Genomic DNA, 17,907 nt, shown 5'->3' with positions numbered 1-17,907 from the left:
AAGAAAAAAATAGGCTAATGGATTTTGTCTTGTGAACGAAGCGTTATGATTCTTTAATTTCATCAATGCCTTCATTGTGAATGTAACTTTTGTTTTTGTGTTTTGTTTTGTGTGTGTTTTCTTTTTCCTGTCTCATTTCATTCATTCACAGTGCCTGCAGCACAAGTATGACAGTTTCATTGCTTGGACATCTTTCACTCATGTCTTGTACAGCTTTACAAATGCTACATTGTTACTGTAATAGCTGGTCTTCTTAAACAAACCCAGGATAGTTGTGTGCAGAAGCCTTACAAAAGCCTTTTAAAGCTAAAGCAAATTTTATCAGCAATATTTTGTAGCTGATTAAAACACTAATTAAACAAGCCTTTTTTCACTATTAACAAATTATCTTCTCTTGTGTCACTTCCCCAATGTCTACACTGAGAAAGATCAATGCCAGCAGTTTCTGAAGAAAGGTTATGTATTTAAATTTCGACAAAAAACTTTTATCATCTATTCTAGTGGATATTGCAGAACTGCAGACACTGAAGAAAAATAGAAGGCAATTTGCTAATGCAAAACAGCTACATTATAATTTAGGGAATCTCTTTTACTATGCTGAATTTACATAATGTAACTTCCAATTCCCAAAATAAATAAATAAATAAATAAAATAAAATGAATTGGATCCTAGCCACAAATACCTATACAGCATTTAGTGAAAGCCATCCTAATTGACACACTAATACAAAGCAGTGCCTTTCTGCAATTCTGTTAACAAGACCATTTACTGAGTCAATATTTTTAAGAACTTTCAAAAATCACCTGTATTGGAACAGTTATGTCCTTTGAATATTAATGACTGTGAGTTATATAGGTTGCAAATTAATTACACAACTTAACTAAAAATGCAAGAAAACATGTTTTATGACATTTCAATTGAAGATAAATAATACAATTTGTAGCAAAGAAAAGAATAAATGATCAATTTATATAGTGTGTAAGAAATGCTTCCCCCTACACCTGTGATGTCAAACTTCCCTCTGACCCAGTGGGTGGGTTTGCAAACTGTGAAAATGACAGAGCAGGTACAATTCTGGACTTTTTACTGCTTTTTGTCCTTAAGAATAAATCACATCATGAAAGACTGAACTGATGATTTCATCTGAAATAGTTTTACAGCTTCCTGACTGACAAAGACAAAAATGACAAACGCAAACCATTAAATAAAAGAAAAGGATTTCCATTAAATGACAGAAAAGTTCTTGTTTTTTATTATTGATGAACAACGACTTCCTTTTTTGATTTTTTGTGAAGTAACATAAGAACAAAGTCCAAGTTTGTTGTCACTTTCTTTATAAATTTTACAGTTTTATTTCTTAAAAGCTGGGCAGTGCAGTGGTTACCACTGTTATTTCACAGCAAGAACGTCGTGAGTTTAACTGCACAAGAGCCTTTCTGTGTGGAGTTTGCATGTTCTCCATGTGTTTGTGCGGGTTCTCTTGGGTATCCGGCTTCCTCCAATAGTCCAATTATATCTAATTTGTTGGGTTAGGTTAATTACTTATTCTAAATTGCCTATAGGTCTAAGTGTGAATGGTTGTCTGTCTCTTTCTCTGTGTCAGATTGGCAACTGTCCCCAACACTCCTCTATGGTAGCTGAGACAGGCTCCAGCCTTTTCCACCCTGAAAAAAAAAGTGGAAGAGAATGGATGGATGGATTTCTTAAGAGTGCAAGTCCACTAACTCATGCTGATGGATTCATTGATGTAGTACAGCACAATTTTTTGTAATAAGATTTGACTCACTGAAAGAGGTAAAACACATCAGGTGGTTTGTAGGTGTTTATTTTATAGTTATTAGGTAAAGTTCAAGTCGGCCGACTTAAGCTCAAATGGGGCTGTGGCCCAAAACTAAAAGTTTGGCACCCCTTCCTTACACACCGACTCTAGGGCAGAACTTAAATCTACCACAATCTGTCTGCATTACTCAGAACTCTAAATATTTTTGAATAATGCAATATTTGCAATAATGCAAATATTATTAACCCTACCTGTGTTTTTCATCTTCTGTCTCACATCATACCTTAGCTTGGGTGTGGTCACTGGTGTATGCAGATATTTGAGTCTGTATATATACTTTTGACCCTGTGTAAATGAGAGAAAATCCAAAATCCAAACTAAAATCTCGTGCACCCAAATCCTGTCTTTTAAGGTAATTAAAGATGCATTCTGTAAAATCATTTCTCCCAGGAAAAGAGCAGTTCAAAGGAATCATTAAACACCCATAATTACCATGACATGCATGGCCATGATCAGTGTTTGTAAACTTCTAAACACGACTGTATGTATATATCAAAGAGACACAAACTGGGAGTTACTTTCAAGCTAGAATGGTCATTTTGAAATCGTGCCCTGAGAACAGAAAACAAAATTAAAATAGAAACTGCCAAATGCACTGTTGTCTTAATGTGTAGTCCATTAGGACATATTGCCAGCTCTTATCCCAGTGAACAATGTCACTGAGCCAGCATTCAACAATACTGGAGCACTTGAACTGATACATTATAATTAGTATTTAGCTATCATTATAACCACATATTTAACTATTAATACTGGAACATTTCAGCAGTTTCTTATGCTCAAAATAAGTCAGCACTTACATTAAACCAAAAGTCACACTTGAGCTGTCAGAGAATGGCTGGAAAACGATCAAGCTGTCCACCTGCATCTGAAACTGGAGTCACACTCCCACTGTACATCCATGCAGCATCAAGTGTTCCAGACTTCCTGTGTCACATGTGGAGACATGAGCCAGCTTCCTGCTGAGGAAGTGATGCTGAACCTTGGGTTTGTAACATACACTGTCATACCCTGCAAACCCACATTTTCTTACCACTGTATGTATTGCACTGTAATACTAACATTACACAAGTATTGGGCAGTGTTTTAAAGTAATCCAAATCAGCACTGAGTGTCATGTGTCCTTAATATTACTGTCACCTCTGACTACTTAACAAAAAAAAAAAAAAAAAAAAAAAAAAAAAAAAAAAACCCTCGTTCGTCTTCGCACGCGGTCCATGTTTCGTTCAGGCTCCTCTGCTGGCGCTGGATTCTTCTATAGCTGGTTGGGTTTGACAGAAAATATCAAAAAAACAACTCCGCTGCTGGAAATGATTGCCACTCGTATTTGGAAGTTAAAACGCTACGGGCGTTTCATCCCTGGCTCCAAGGAAACAGGTGTAAAACCGTGGAAGGTAAATGACCTTCATTTAGTATTACTAAAAAGCTTTGCCCTAGCTAGCCAAACTTTCCTAAGCTAGCCTAGCTGTATTAGCTTTCTGTCTGACATTAACTTCAGTCAGTGCAGTGTATTGGCCAAATACGCACACGAATGAAAAACTTACTTAATATATTGTTAATTAGGATTTTTATTTAGAACCCACCTCCTAGTTAAGGAAACGTAATAAAGAGGAGCTTTCCTTATCACCATAACTGCTGATGAAACCCCAGAGTGGTGTTAATCATCTCTAAAAGCAACCATTTTACTATGATCATTTTAAGTTATCTCTCAGCCTTAGTTAAGCTATAGTATAATACCTACAGTATTATGAAAAAGCCAAGACTGAAGACTCATCCAGGTCACAAAAGAACCCATAAGAACATGTAAAGAACTGCAGGCTTCACTTACCATAGTTAAGCTTCCAAGGTGGAAAAAATCACTGCTGACCATAAAGACCATAAAGGCTCGTCTAGTTGATGGACCCATGAATTCTGTTTTCTACCAGAAAATGCTGAAGGAGAGTGTCCGTCCATCAGTTTGTTCCCTGAAGCTCAAGGGCACTTGTTTTATGCAGCAGGACAATGGTCCAAAACACACCAGCAAGTTCACCACTGAACGGCTTTAGAGTGGGCTTGTCAGAATCCAGATTTAGATTTGATTCAGATGCGTAAATGCGTAAAAAATGACATTGGAGGGTTTTTCCTGATTTAGAAAATCACTATTTAAAAAGTATGTCTCGTATTTTCTCTGGTTATGTTTTTCTAATATTAAAATGTCTATGAATACCTGAAACATGTCAGTGTGACAAACACTCAATAAATAAATTAATTTCTGGAGGTGGGCAAATACTTTTTAACAGCATTGTATATACTAATACGAATTTATGGATAAATATATTTTTACTGTTTTGTATGAATATAAATAAGAGCACATATTTGAAAAAACAACTTTGAAAAAGGTAACATTTACATACTGCTTTAAGGGTTCTGTACATATTTTTACATAGTCGACCATCAAAGATCTTTTTTGAACTAGGGAAAAAATGATTTACAGTATTTTGCTTTCCACTTAATATCAGATGGAATATGTGCTGACTGGAAGCACCTTTGTTTGATGGTTTACTTAGTTCTTCTGTAATTCCCATCCCTAATTTAAATTCAATTTTTGATATTCATATAAATGTGTGGTATAAAAACTTAGTGACATGTCCTTCAAGACATAAAATCAAATCTCTGGGAACAGACTAAAAATAGAACAATAACTTAACTCAAAGTTAATTTCCTTAATTTCTATGAGTTGCAGCATAAAACAACATTAAAACTACCTTCATTATACTATGTAGTAGCAGGAGGTACTTTGGGTTCTATGTCTTGCAGTGCCGAAGCACAGAGACACTACAACTGCAACATATCTTACATTAATTTTCTCTTTCCTCTAATGTTGTCTCTCTAGGAATATAGACATATTAGCTGCAACATTAAAATCAGTGTTTCTGCAGGGAAACCAGAGGTGCTGCAATTCATGGATGTCACTTGACAGGAACCACCTACCGAAATATTTTTTGCAGACCAAGCAACCCCTCTTGGCAATAGACCCTCCTGTTTGCAGCCTGGCAGTGCCTATTGCCACACTCCAAAAACTGCTCAAGAACAGCTCAAGGAGCACAACTAATAGCCCAAGGCATTGACCCAGACTCCAAACTCCCCAGATTCCCAATCAAATAGAGCATGTACTTGAGCTGTTTATGTGCTTTCGGTATTAAACATGAAAATGAAGTAACAAACAACTGATGGTAGAAAAAGCCCATTTATTTAGATAATTACTGCATTTTTAAAAATAATTCTATTCAAAGTATAAAAGGAGGTATGTATTTCACTGGTTGTACCGACTGGTTGTATGATTATCTTTTTTTTCTGTTTCTGTATTTGTTTTGTTTTCTTCATGTTTGAAAAACTCTATTCCTTGTGCTGTTTTCTTTCATTAACTGCACCAGACTCTAGATGGCAAGCTAGAGCTGTGTATTTAATTTAATGACACCAATGAATGAAACCAAAGTACATCTATATCATAGGGCAGTTTAGAGACATTGAGTCAAAGCATGTTATTTAAACTGAGCTAAATCGCATTTACATTGATCACACAAGATTATAGCATTGTAAATTGTAAAATTCAGTGAAAGGCAAGTTGTGAGCATTGAATTACAAGAGTTTATCTGATTAACTTTATAATGATAATGAGCTATTCCAGATACTCATGAGCCATATTGGGTAGTGCATCTTTTTTGAGAACATTTTTAATTTTCAGGAAATTGTATCAGGTACACATAGCTTTGGGCTGTTGAACCATGACTTAAAATGTAGCAGAAACAAAAACATTACTGTCATTGTTATATTAATAAGCTATATTATTTATCTTAATCAGTAAAAAATAACAATATTATTGATTTTAAAAAGCATCCTTTAGAAATGCATATATCTGGTTACTGCCAGGAAAAGCAATGACTAATTCAATATTTTTCTCTTCATCAGGTACTTGAGGCAAAGGACAACAAACCTGAAATTGTCCTCACAATTGTGGAATCTGGACACTTGCTGGTCTTGCAGGGACAAGAAAGCTTGGTAAGTCAAGTAGGTTACTGTTTTTTTCTCATAGATTTCTCAGTTCGCACACAACATACAAAAGATTACACATTAGTTGTTAGATCCCGCTACACCATATATTTTGTGGTTGTGGTTAGTGTGATGGGTATCTTTTTTTATTTATTAACTTTTTATTTTGACTCACTTCACAATTGGTTGAAATTAAATAATTACAAAATCAGATATGTCTAATAAAAAAATGTTTGAATTTTGACTTAATTCCTTAGGGAAAAAAATTAAAATAAGAGCTTGGTTGTGTTCAAATAGTGTTTTATCTGGAAGATTTCTTATTACAGATTAAAATATACTAAATGAGAGAAAATGTAATCTGCTTGTGTTGTTTATTGTGTTGTTTGCATGTTTAAATATGCTAGTTCTCGTTTGGCAACTAACATGTTTATTGTGGTGTACCTTTTTATCAAATTATGTTAATCAAAAAATGATTACACTTACAGTTGTTGAAATTATAGTTGTTTGTATTAGATCACAGCTTATTTATTTGTTGTTTGTCCTACCCCAAAATTATTGCAACACGATATAACTTTCATCAATTATTAGCCATCCACTTTATTAGGTAAACATGTTCAACTTCTTAACACAAATGTCTAATCAGCTAATTGCATGGTAGCAACTCACCACATTTAGGCCTGTGATGGTCAATCAATAGTCAATGGTCTATTAACCTGCAGAAGTTCAAGCCATGCATGAATGGGAAGAAAGCGGATTTAAGTTACTTTGGTGTTAGATGGGTTGGACTGAGTATTTAAGAAACTGCTGCTAGGATTTTCTAATACGACCATCTCTAAATCTTGCAGAAAATGGTCTGAAAAGAGGAAATATCCAGTTAGTGGCAGTTCTCTGGGCATAAATGCCAACCAAAGTGTGCTCAAAAGTGTCTCTGAATACACAACACATAAACCTTGAAGCAGATAGCAGCAGCAGAAGACCACACTAGTTGCCACTGCCATCAGCTTAGAACAGGAAACTCAGGCTACAGTCCACACAGACTCACCAAAATTGGACATTAGAAGATCGGAAAAATGTTTCCTAGTCTGATGACTCTTGATTTCTTCCACAATATTTAGATGGGAGGGTCAGAATTTGGCATAAAACAACATGAAAACATTGATCTATCCTGCTATGTATCAACAGTTCATGGTGGTGGTGGTGGTGTTATGGTTTGGGGGATATTTTCTTGGGACACTCCTTACTACCAACTGAGCACTGTGAATATCGCCAGCAACAATACTGACCATATCTGTCCCACTTATGACTACAGTGTACCTACATAAATTCTCTGGTGGCTGCTTCCAGCATGATGATGTTTGCAACGGTTAGATAGTCTCAAACTGGTTTCTTGAAGATGACATTGAGTTTACTACTCAAATGGAGTCCATAATCACAAGGTCTAAATCTAACAGAGGAATTTTGGGATGTGATGGAATAGTAGATTCACATCATGGATGTCCAGCTGACAAATATGCAGACTCTGTGTGATGCTATTGTGTCAGTATGGAACAAAATCACTTTTTTGCATATTACACCTTAATGAATATAATGGGCGATGAAAAAAGGGTCCAATCCAGTACTGGTAAACTGTAATAAAGTGGTTGGTTAGCATATGTACATATTTCTACATACATTTCCATATATGTATAATACTTTGTTTTTATCATTTATTTTTTTTTGTTTAAATGGACAAGGCTCAAAATGTTTACATAACATAGTCGATGTAGTATATATGTCATTCTAAATAAACTTTAAGATAATAATAAGAGAAAATGTTTGGAATTTTCTCTGCAGATTTTTTTGAGATCTTAGAAAGTAATCTGGTTTCCAGACAAAAGGGTTCAATGAAGGCCATATGAAATATTCTGTTGAAGAGCTTGACATTTCTGCCCAAATGTGAGGGGATTTGACTGACTTGTTTTGGATACATCAAGCCAAATATCACTCTGAGCTTCTAAATGCAAGTTCAAAATTACCTTAATAATGTTTCTATACTATTACTAATATTCTAAAAAGAACTGAATGCTTTTTATCAATTTAAGAAAAAGTATTTTCTTCAATTTCTTCAAGTTTTCCTTTAATATAACAAAGAGTGCAGTTGGTCGATAAACACACTTATTAAAACTTGATGCTTTTTCATTGACATTTGAGGATGATAGTTCTCCTATTGCTTGCCATGTGTGATTTTTACATAATGCAGAACGATGGCGTTATAGGACTACAGAGCGCTTGCTCCTTAATATAGTGCAGTTGTTCTAAGTCAACCTTACTTGACTAACCTACATTGTTATTTTTAAAGTTAAAGCAAATGTCTGTTTACAGGGTTTTTAAGTAATACCAGGCTAATGTTTCCTTATAGCGTGTTTACCTGCTTTTGTGAAAAATCTTAACAAGAGCCTCAGAGCGGAAGCTTTAGGGTTATTGAGCAAATAGAGACCCCTGCAGACAGTTTTTGGTAGCAATTTGTTTTAACAGGTTTATTAAACTGTAATGCTCTTTTTTGTACTCTGGGTTTTCTAAATAATTGAAGCATTTGGCTTCAAAATAAGAGTATTTCGCATTGTATTCATGTATATTATTCTTTATGTATTAACATGTCAAAATGATCAAACTGTTTTATGCCTTTGCTGCTAGAGGTCTTTGTTCTCTTATCTTTTCTCAGGATACAATTCCTTTGCTGTGTGGCTCAGATTCTATTAAAGTACACCAGAAATCTGATAATCTGATGATTCGATTTATTGTGAAGGTGAGTGGTGAGATACATTTCAATCCCACAGAATTTATCTCAACATCCATGGCAATATCTTAAACCCCTTACAAGCTCAAGACCATTACATTCACAACATCATAACAAATTGAAGGGGAATACTTACAAAGCAACAAATTTTAATGATTAGGTGGGGGGTTTTTTGTTTTTTGTTTTTTTTGCCTGTGACGGCTGCCTTGTTCTTTTGTTGCTTGAAGATTACATTTAAGTGTCTAAATACCCGAGCTCGTTTTCCACAGATTGTGTTTTTCTTGGCGCAGTTTAGACTGACAGATACAGACTGAGTGTATTTGTGGATTTCTGCAGGGTGAGAGCCGCATGATAAGGATGCAGTTTGATGGATGCAGCATGGCAGAGGCTATAAATGAGTGCTCAAGTGCTGTGGAAAAACTGATGGAGTACATACCTGTCACCACTCAGGATTACGCTCCACCACAGCCTAATCAGCCCCCTGCTGCAGTCCCTGCATCAGCAGTACAGGTCGCCCAGCTTATATTTTATTTAATACAATTTCAACGTCAAAAACAGAACTAGTGTATGTCCATGCATTTAAAATATTTTACCAAGATGTCCACAACAAGATGTCCACAACATATGTGACTTTACTTTTTTCTGGGATAGTCTTTTATGGAACTGGAAAAGGAGCAGCCTTTATTGTGTAAATTTAACAAGTATATCAACATAATGTAAATTGCCATAACTAAAGTTATCACTTAGGCATTACTCTGTGCATTTTAAATAGTGGTATCACAAGGGTGTAGTCAGCTTCATCTATATAAAAAACCCAGATTGTACTCACTAGATGGTGCTATTGACAATACTGTCTTATTCTTAGAGGTCACACTGCAACTACAGTATGTGACAAAGACTATGAAATATACAATCATTAGCCAATAACAGTAAAAGATAAGGTTTAGAATACAGCAATTTAAACAGATTCATATACTATAATGCAGGAAAGGATTTTAAATAGTTTATGAATTTAACAGTTTGAAATGCACAACCCTTAAGCCCTGATAAAAGTACTTCTTGATAATGCCTTTAACATTGAAATTGCCGATTATGAAAACAAACCAGCATTTATAAAACACAATAACAAAAAACATGCTCTGAAAACTTTTCAGCAGTTGTAAGTTAAACTCTATAAACATACTGAACTATTGTAGGGGTGAGATAATTTCTTTAACAATCATACTCATTGTCCTTCATAGCAGTAAGCCAGTCATCGTTTCTTTATTTATTTTTAAACTTGAAAACGTTCATAACATATGATTAACTGCAAACCTAATTCTTCTGCTTCTGGTCTTCAGAGCATTTAACATGATGGACTGGGAAAGGAACGGACTCCACTATGGGGTTGAATTTGACCTTTAGAAAACAGACAGAATGAAGGAGCTGAGATGAAAGGATTTGAGGGGTGGAAAACTTTCAATTAGTAATAAGGCCATTGATTGGTCTCTTAACCCTCTGGTGTCAAGCTGTGCATATCAAATCTTCTTTTCTTCTTTTGTGTTTCATCATGTGCCAGCAGACTTGTCAGGAAAAAGCTGTGGGAGTTAAACCTGAGGTTGTCCAAGGAACTGTGTCCATCAAACGTCTTACCCAGGTATTGATTGTGACGTAAGAGGCAGTAAAGCTAACTGCTATTAAAATGAAGCTTCAACTATGCAACATGTTAATTGTAATTTTGCAGTAGGCTTAATTTGGAAATGCAAAATGATTGTTGTGTGGCTTTTCTTTTAAATTATAAAGGCTGGCACAGGGTACGCAATCAGTTCCTTTTTTCAATTTTACTTAAATATTTTCTGGACCTCCCACAGCACTGCTTGGGAGACACTGCTGTGACTCTACCTCGAGTATATCAACACAGTTCTTTTGGACAAGGTGACTTAGAGCATTTCCTGCGTGTTTGTCTGCTGGATCCCACCTTTTATGGATTTGTAGAGAAGGTGGAAGGGGAGCTGAGGAAACTGGTTGAAGAGTAAAGAATCTTAACAACAGCTCAAGGCAGAAAGGTCAAGTTTGTGTGTGTGTGCATGTTCGTGTTTTTTTTTTTTCTTTTATTTGTTCGTGTAGGCAGTGCCCGTTGGTGGAGGAGTGTTTTGTTGCTTTGGTGCCAGTGTTCTTTGAAATTATATTACACATTAGTTGTTATGTTACATGGGCCAAAGAGGATGCTTTGAATATCATTAAATTTGTTGATTAAAGAACTTGCAAAACAAACATTCATTTTTACATTTTTTATTTAAAAAAAAAGAAAAAAAACTATTGGTCTCACTTATATGTTTGATCGTGGCTATGTACTCTGGTCCCTCGTTCCCACCTTAATGCAGGTCCATTTCCACTGCACCACACATGGATACATTGTATTGAAAGAGGAGTCATGCAGCTACAGCAGTGAATTTTGCTATGCCAGCTTCCAAGTGATCCCACAATATTAAAGCTTCACTGAGTAAAACAAACTGCCCTCCATATATCTATTTAAGAATACATATTGCATAGGATTATAGCCATGCTATACAGTTAAAGAGAGGAACAAAATAAAAATCAGTTAATGAAATTGGGAATTATAAAAAAAATATTTTTTACACCTTTCCTATCATTTGAACACTCATACTTCAACATATACAAGACACCTAAGTTACTCTGGAAAGGAAATAAAAATAATACGTATATTATTTTTGTTAAGATAGTTAAACACACAGTAGTCATTTTCTGTAAGCACTCTCATTTAAATTTAAATACTGCCAGTCATTGAAGTCATTGCTTCAGACATTGAAGCCCTTGCTTCACAATAAAAGTTCTGTTAAAAGTAGACATCTTGTCACAAATCAAATATAGTTAAATGACCATGATATGCTGTACAAATTTTCAAGAATAAAACACACACATATATATATGTATACACACATATATGTGTATATGTATATACATATATGTATGTATATATATACATATATATATATACATATATATATATATATATATGTATGTGTGTGTATATATATATATATGTGTATATATATATGTATATGTATATGCGAGGATGACTCCATAAAAAAGGTAATTTTGGATGCAAAAAAGCCACACGAGGGATAACAACAGAAAATGTCTATTCTGAGTATCCTATTGCGTTGTAATTATCTTGCATGCATTGTACATGATATGTAATACAAAAGGGATCACCTCATTTGAGGACATGATAAAATCAAGAAAGGAGACATCAACAGCACATTAAAAATGTGTACACCTCTGTGGTGGTTTTAGTCATTATTCTTCATCCTGAAATCTCCACTTAAGACTGAATAAGGCATGCTTAAGACAGCCATTATGTTCTTTTTGTTGCCAGTGTTATGCTGATATTGTTTCTCATAAAATGAGACAAGATATGCTTTTTTCAAAACTGCCCAGAGCTCCATCCACCTCTGACACCTTCACGTAGTCAAAAAAATGCAGTTTAGCCATCTCATCTGTGGAGAGAAATTCAAGAGAAGGCGTGACTATGGATAATCCTCACAGTGGGTTCTATATTTAGCCCCAATCCTCTACAACAGTGTCTTACTTGAGTAAATTGCTTATTTTGTATTCCTCTGGCGAATGTTTTTGTCCTTGTGGTTGTTTGTTGAATTTGTTTTCCTGAGAAAGAAGCACTTACAATTTAGTGGCCTAAAGGTAATGGGCATTCAGATCACAGTATCCCCATATGAATTATATTTGTAGCAATAAAGATACTTGTTTACTTACATTTGCCCAACTGGTTCATCATCTTTGAGGGGTTGAGGAGAGAAGAAGACAAAAATGGCACAGAGAAGTTAAATGCAAGATCAAAACAAAAACAAAAAAACTGGCATGTTTCTTCATATCGCTATAGTAAAAAAAAATGTTAAAAGTTTAGAAAGTGCAGGAAGACAGCTAACAGCATTTATGACAGAATCATGCACTGATAAGAAACTCTGAGTTAGATATGGGCATCACCTGCTTAACAGCTTGAATTTCATATGCATGTATGTGCTTTGTGCAAAAATGAAAAGAGGGTTGCAAAATAGGTAGCTTCTTACATTAAAAGTTTTTGTGGACATTAATGCGTGCTTGGTCAGCAATGACATAATTGGAGTAGCAGAACTGAAATGTGAATTAAAACCAAGGAATTGCCCCTTAAAGAGCATCTTTAGCACCCAACACTGTAAACTTAACCTCACACGCCATCTGAATCTCATGGGGTTCCTGTTCATCTCAGGCTGAGCATATGTGTAGGAGGATTGCAGATGGCTCACTTAAAGCCATCTTTTAATTACACTCAGCGATTTCATAGTGATTTTGAAGGGCCCTGGTACATGAGCGTGATAGTGTAGCTGATTTGGCAAAAAGACAAATCATGCGCCTCCTTAAACCTGTCTCTCAGCATATAGAGAATCTATCCAATCCAAGCAGCAGAACATAGACTATATGGCAATATATATTTTTGTAAAATAATTTTCTCAGTGTGTCAGTCATACAAAATTGCCATTGTCATCATAAGGCAGTGCAGTAAAACATAGTAAAGTAGACCACATTGTAACAATAAAAAATACCAAAAGAAGAGGAACTCGTGAAAAATAATTTGGGTTGAGTGAAAAGTTAGTTCCACAGCCTTGGGGTTGGTGCTTTGCATTCAGATGAAATGTGTTAACAGGTAAGTAGCCAGTCACAGTGAGAGATTTTCCATGCAGTTATAAGTCTGAGATTAGCAGCATTAGCAACATTCCATGGCATTAAAATGGAGCAAATTATGGCAGTTCTAATGTTAGACAACAACATGGTTCTGGGAGTACTTAAAGGAGGAACAGCTGCCACCATATAACACTGTTTTCACACCTCATATGTATACACCACAAAAGCTATGTTTACTATTACAGCTTTGCAAGCACAAATGCAATAACAAATGACAGATTTTTACTGTGTGAGATTAATAATCAGGGTAACACATCAAGTCTGTTGAAGTGAAGTTTTTTTAAACCTAAGAAAATAGATATGGGTGCAAGTTTCATAGCACAACATTTGTTTTGTGACATAAAGTGGGCTGTTATTTAGCAAATAATCACACAGCAAAATCTGTAATTTTAGCAGCTGGTTTCGAAACATAGGATAGAAATGTTAGCCTGCATCAGAGCCTTTGGCTGTGTAGTGAAAAAAGTGTTCAAACAGCTCAGCCATCAAGAGACCAGAATTCATAATGCACACAGACAGGGGCCAAAACCTGCCTGTGTGCAACCTCTGGGAATATGGGATGCTAAAAGGAGATTTTAGAAAAGGCTGTGTAGCGTGAGCTGGAAGTCTTCATTCCTGATTTGAATGGCATAAACATGGCAAATATAATCTACCTTAATCGCTTCATTTTTCCAGTAGATGTAACCAAACTAGAGGCTGTGCACAGAGCTTACTTAGACTTGTGGTTTAGTTACGTATCTGTTATGTGCTATGAGTTTGTACTTTAGGAAAATTAAATATTTCTGTGGTTTTTCTACTTCTGTAATTACTAAGCACAACATAACAAATGCTAGTTTGTTAAAGAAAAGAAACTCCTAATAGTATCTCATTTTAAAACATTTGGTAATTTTATATATGCAACTGAGACACAAAAAATTATTCTTAAATGCATCAACAAATGCTGTTTTGGACCCCATCTAAGGATTAAACATAAGCCTGTCACACAACACTTTCTATGTGACTTTGTGGTCACAGAATCAAAACTTTGAAAAATACTTTAATATATGTAAATTTAATCAAGTTGGCTTATTTTCTAACTATTGCTTGCACATTTTATTTGGTAAATCTAATTTTGTTCGTACTATGTCGATAAAAAAGTGGGATGTACCCAGAAGCAATATTTGTTTAGTCTGTGTGTAACATGGAACTGGTGTACCCAGCTGGTTTGATTCACATAAACAGGGCAACTGTTGAGGCATTGATTTTTTTGTGTTCTTGCCTTATTTAAAAATGAAAAGAAGACAAATCTACATGAGTAGAGGTCAGACAGAACCCGTGGTGACTGAAGATCCCTTTGAGCTTTGTAGACTTTGTCATCTTGACAAATTATTATCAAGCAGCCTCTCAGCTGAAACAGGGGAAACTTTTTTTAATTTCAAATTATCTTATTTATGGGGTACTAGATGTAAATGTCTATATCTCTATTTTTTTTTTATTTCTGTACTTACTTGAGCTATGTACATGTATTACATGTGGTTTTGAATTCATTTTTCCACACCAGACATACACATAATAGTTTTTTGTTTGATAATACAACATTCAAACTTGGCTATATATAAATTATTTAGATGTGCTGGTAATGTACATTGTATGATTACAATCATTCTGATTGGGCTTTTACTTTGATACAAATGATAGCTCTTTAGAGACATACAAAACGGATTCCATATCCATTAAGACAGAATTGTTGCCTGTCGAACTGATGAGCCTAATGGAAATGGATACGACTTTTATTTATCTATTTCTTTTATTTTACCATGACTTGTATAAGTTCAACTTCACTGACTGTGGTAAAATTTCAAAATTGCATCAAGCATCATGATATTTTGGGATGGACAGTAGGCTTGTAAAAACATTCAAAATGACAGAAAAAAATATGTCATGCAGGATCTCTCACTTACCACCCATTTAGATTATGTTGCCATTTGGAAAGAAGGGGGAAGGGGACAAGAATTAACCAGTTAAGATATACTGTGGGACTGATAATGGATTGATAACCTTACATGTTTATGAACTCTTGTATTCTGCCTTCACAAGCAAATGTTTGCCATGAGAACAGTACACTAATAGCCAACTATCTGAAGTGAGTTGTGCCCGCCCTCTGCCCCCCTCTGTTGTTTACATGCGAATTTATGCCATATTTCCATGTGCCAACTGAATATAATCCTTATATGTTCTTCCATTCTCTGTTTGTTACACCACTCAAGAGCAAGGAGGCAAATCAGCTGGCCACTCTAGATCCCATTTGACAGCAAATGCGACATCATGTTTGAAAGTCTCCTTGTTCCAGTAACTTAAAATTGGGTGCAGTCCATTGTCGATGACTTTTGACCCTATTGCAACTGTCCTTTTGGAAAAGGAAATTATTTTAAATTTCTTAAAATATATGGGGAAATTTGACTGATCTTCTGATTTACTGGTATTTTTAAAGCAAAAACACAAATGTCTCACAGGCTTTAAATTGCAGAGTTGCACTGTGAATGTAAATAATGTTGTATCTATATTAATAGTTACTTATGGGTTCTTACTGCCATTAAAAAAAGGAAATGTCTTACCATCGATGATGTCGTCTGGCCTCTTGCGTTTCTCATACACAACGATGATGACTACTAGGATTATAATTTCTGCCAGAACACCCAGAAAAGGCCAAAGCGGTGCAAGATGGCTGCGGACTCGAAGAATTGTAGTCTGAGCAGTATTTCCAATTGCATTAGTGGCATTGCATTCATATATTCCAGGATCCGTGTTAATATCCAGGTTTAGTATGTTGAGCTCTGTGTAATTGTCTCTATTGGTGATGAAGATTCGCCCAGTTGAGTTGTCAAGCTCCTGCATTGAAACATAATGACATTTAATTTAGTTGAACTGCAAGCATGTCCAGAAACGTACCTATCATGCATACCTGTTGTACCTTTATATATTTGCATTTATATTATATTTATATTGAATTTCTGATTGTTCTTAAACCTGCCAGTCTGTTTTTCAGTCAATTTTTATCATTTTAAAAAATCTGCAATATATAGCGGTGCCAGTTTAGCTCAGTGGGTGCGCAGGCAACCACACGCTCCCCGGGTTGAAACCCTTTGCTACATGTCCCTCCCCTCTCTCTGTCCAAAACATTTATCATTTTTATAAAAATGCAATATATATATACCATTGGGGATTTTCCGTCCATCTTATGCCATGTCCAGGTGGGATGTGGGTAACCGACAGACCTGCAGTAAAGCGTTGCATTCTCCCCCTCATTTTTGTTTTCACTTCGCTTGTGGCCAGTGATGTCCGGTTTTGCTGAAAAGGTCATATAAATTAAAAAAAAAAAAATATTGAAGTAAGACAGTCAATGCAACATTTAAACCTCTACCAGATGGCATGAATGAGGAATACATAGAGGCTAGTATACTCTAGGATTGGATTAATTCCTTCAGTTTCTTCTGAAATTTTCTGAAAGAGTACAGGAAGACATTTGGAAAAAAACTCTTACATCACTTTGTATTTTACATTTCAAGCTTGCATTCATCTGGTATGCTAAGGTTAATGGTTATCTGCACTATATTTGCCAGTTAACTCTTTTGATTATTCTTTTTTTTCATACACAACTTTGCCATGCAATTGACACCTTATGGATTTTGATTTTTTTTATAATTAAAAATCTTTTTAAGACAATGGAAAAAGTTCTCACACCCTTTCAGCATAAATATGGAAACAAACTAGCCACCTGTGACTCTTCAGCTGGGCAAACATTGCAATAAAATAAACCCTATGTGCAAAATAGCATTTCACTTAGTAGAATAGAGGTTTGCAAAGAAATACAGCTTTTATTAAGAAGTGCCATTTTTGATGTTTAGTTATTTTGTAAGCATGTACTCTACTCCCGAACACGCATTAGAGAATATCACATTGGGACAGATAAAAAGCAGTAGGATATAATTCATAATGGAACAGGGTTATCAGTATGATATGAGTGCCTCCAGATGTTTCCATTCAAAATAACTCTTCAGTGAATTCCACAAAAAACTGCAAATTGGCTCTGACTAATGAATTAACTGATAATGAAAATTAAACAGGGGTTATGAGCTTAATAAATTCAGGCATATGCCATAAAGCACTGCAACACGTGCCAAGTCATACTGATATATGAAAAGAAGTCTTTCTAAAAGGTGAAACATGAACTCTCCTTTTAACTCTCCATAGCATCAAGAAAATAGCTGTTCCTGTTTTTTTCACTAATCCTCAAAAATTACAATGATTCCTTCCATGCAATTAAGCAGGATAAGAGAGGCCTGGAGTGAGCATTTTTCAGCTGCGCATGGATGGAGCAGGAGGGGTCTGAGCTCTTCTGTGACATCATCCCACTCTAATTATGGAGCACACGTGCTCCCTGAGCAGGGGAGTGGTTATGCTCATTTGTGCCTTATCCTGACTGTATTATGTCAGTGACTGACAGCACAGAGACAGCCCTCGGAGTGGTGCTAAAACAGACAGAAA

General features: G+C 35.4%; 2 protein-coding genes and 1 long non-coding RNA gene across 7 annotated transcripts in view; 1 reads left to right on the top strand and 2 right to left on the bottom strand.

Annotated features, from left to right (window-relative positions):
* Positions 1–1,249: 1,249 nt before the first annotated feature.
* On the bottom strand, positions 1,250–3,839 carry LOC120440276. Its single transcript, XR_005613132.1, has 4 exons — positions 3,670–3,839; positions 2,642–2,768; positions 2,033–2,126; positions 1,250–1,665 (listed from the first exon to the last, which is right to left on the bottom strand). It is a non-coding gene; the product is annotated as an uncharacterized LOC120440276 (long non-coding RNA).
* Positions 3,003–10,899, top strand: rec114 (REC114 meiotic recombination protein). Of its 2 annotated transcripts, none has more exons than XM_039612535.1 (6): positions 3,003–3,235; positions 5,790–5,888; positions 8,572–8,655; positions 8,983–9,156; positions 10,208–10,282; positions 10,497–10,899. In XM_039612535.1, exons 1-6 carry the CDS (start codon positions 3,059–3,061, stop codon positions 10,659–10,661), a joined length of 774 nt encoding a protein of 257 aa, XP_039468469.1. In that variant the 5' UTR covers positions 3,003–3,058; the 3' UTR covers positions 10,662–10,899. The 2 variants fall into 2 exon arrangements, with proteins under 2 accessions (XP_039468469.1, XP_031586066.2); XM_031730206.2 differs by having other exon boundaries at positions 3,008–3,235; positions 5,790–5,879.
* nptnb (neuroplastin b) overlaps positions 10,712–17,907 on the bottom strand; it is a 25,394-nt gene continuing 18,198 nt past the window's right edge. For 3 of the 4 annotated variants that reach the window (XM_031746408.2, XM_031746410.2, XM_039612527.1), the window contains 5 exons: positions 16,577–16,710; positions 15,978–16,251; positions 12,421–12,442; positions 12,239–12,312; positions 10,712–12,146 (listed from right to left, as the gene is read on the bottom strand). In XM_031746408.2, the coding sequence (XP_031602268.1) occupies positions 12,252–12,312; positions 12,421–12,442; positions 15,978–16,251; positions 16,577–16,710 (491 nt within the window). In that variant the 3' untranslated portion in view covers positions 10,712–12,146; positions 12,239–12,251. The remainder of the gene's footprint in view (positions 12,147–12,238; positions 12,313–12,420; positions 12,443–15,977; positions 16,252–16,576; positions 16,711–17,907) is intronic. The other variant, XM_031746409.2, reaches the window with a different exon arrangement.

This window comes from Oreochromis aureus, linkage group 1, assembly GCF_013358895.1.
Source record: "Oreochromis aureus strain Israel breed Guangdong linkage group 1, ZZ_aureus, whole genome shotgun sequence".
In the NCBI taxonomy this organism is placed as follows: Eukaryota; Metazoa; Chordata; class Actinopteri; order Cichliformes; family Cichlidae; genus Oreochromis; species Oreochromis aureus.
Note: the sequence above shows the minus strand (reverse complement) of the source record. Positions and strands in the feature narration are given on the sequence as shown.

What these genes read in the sequence shown, in the direction of transcription:
- rec114 (XM_039612535.1), top strand. Translation starts at nt 3,059, where the DNA reads ATGTTTCGTTCAGGCTCCTCTGCTGGCGCTGGATTCTTCTATAGCTGG. An exon ending in TGATTCGATTTATTGTGAAG is followed by an intron (nt 8,656 to 8,982) that starts GTGAGTGGTGAG and finishes GGATTTCTGCAG; the next exon opens with GGTGAGAGCCGCATGATAAG. An exon ending in TCCCTGCATCAGCAGTACAG is followed by an intron (nt 9,157 to 10,207) that starts GTCGCCCAGCTT and finishes ATGTGCCAGCAG; the next exon opens with ACTTGTCAGGAAAAAGCTGT.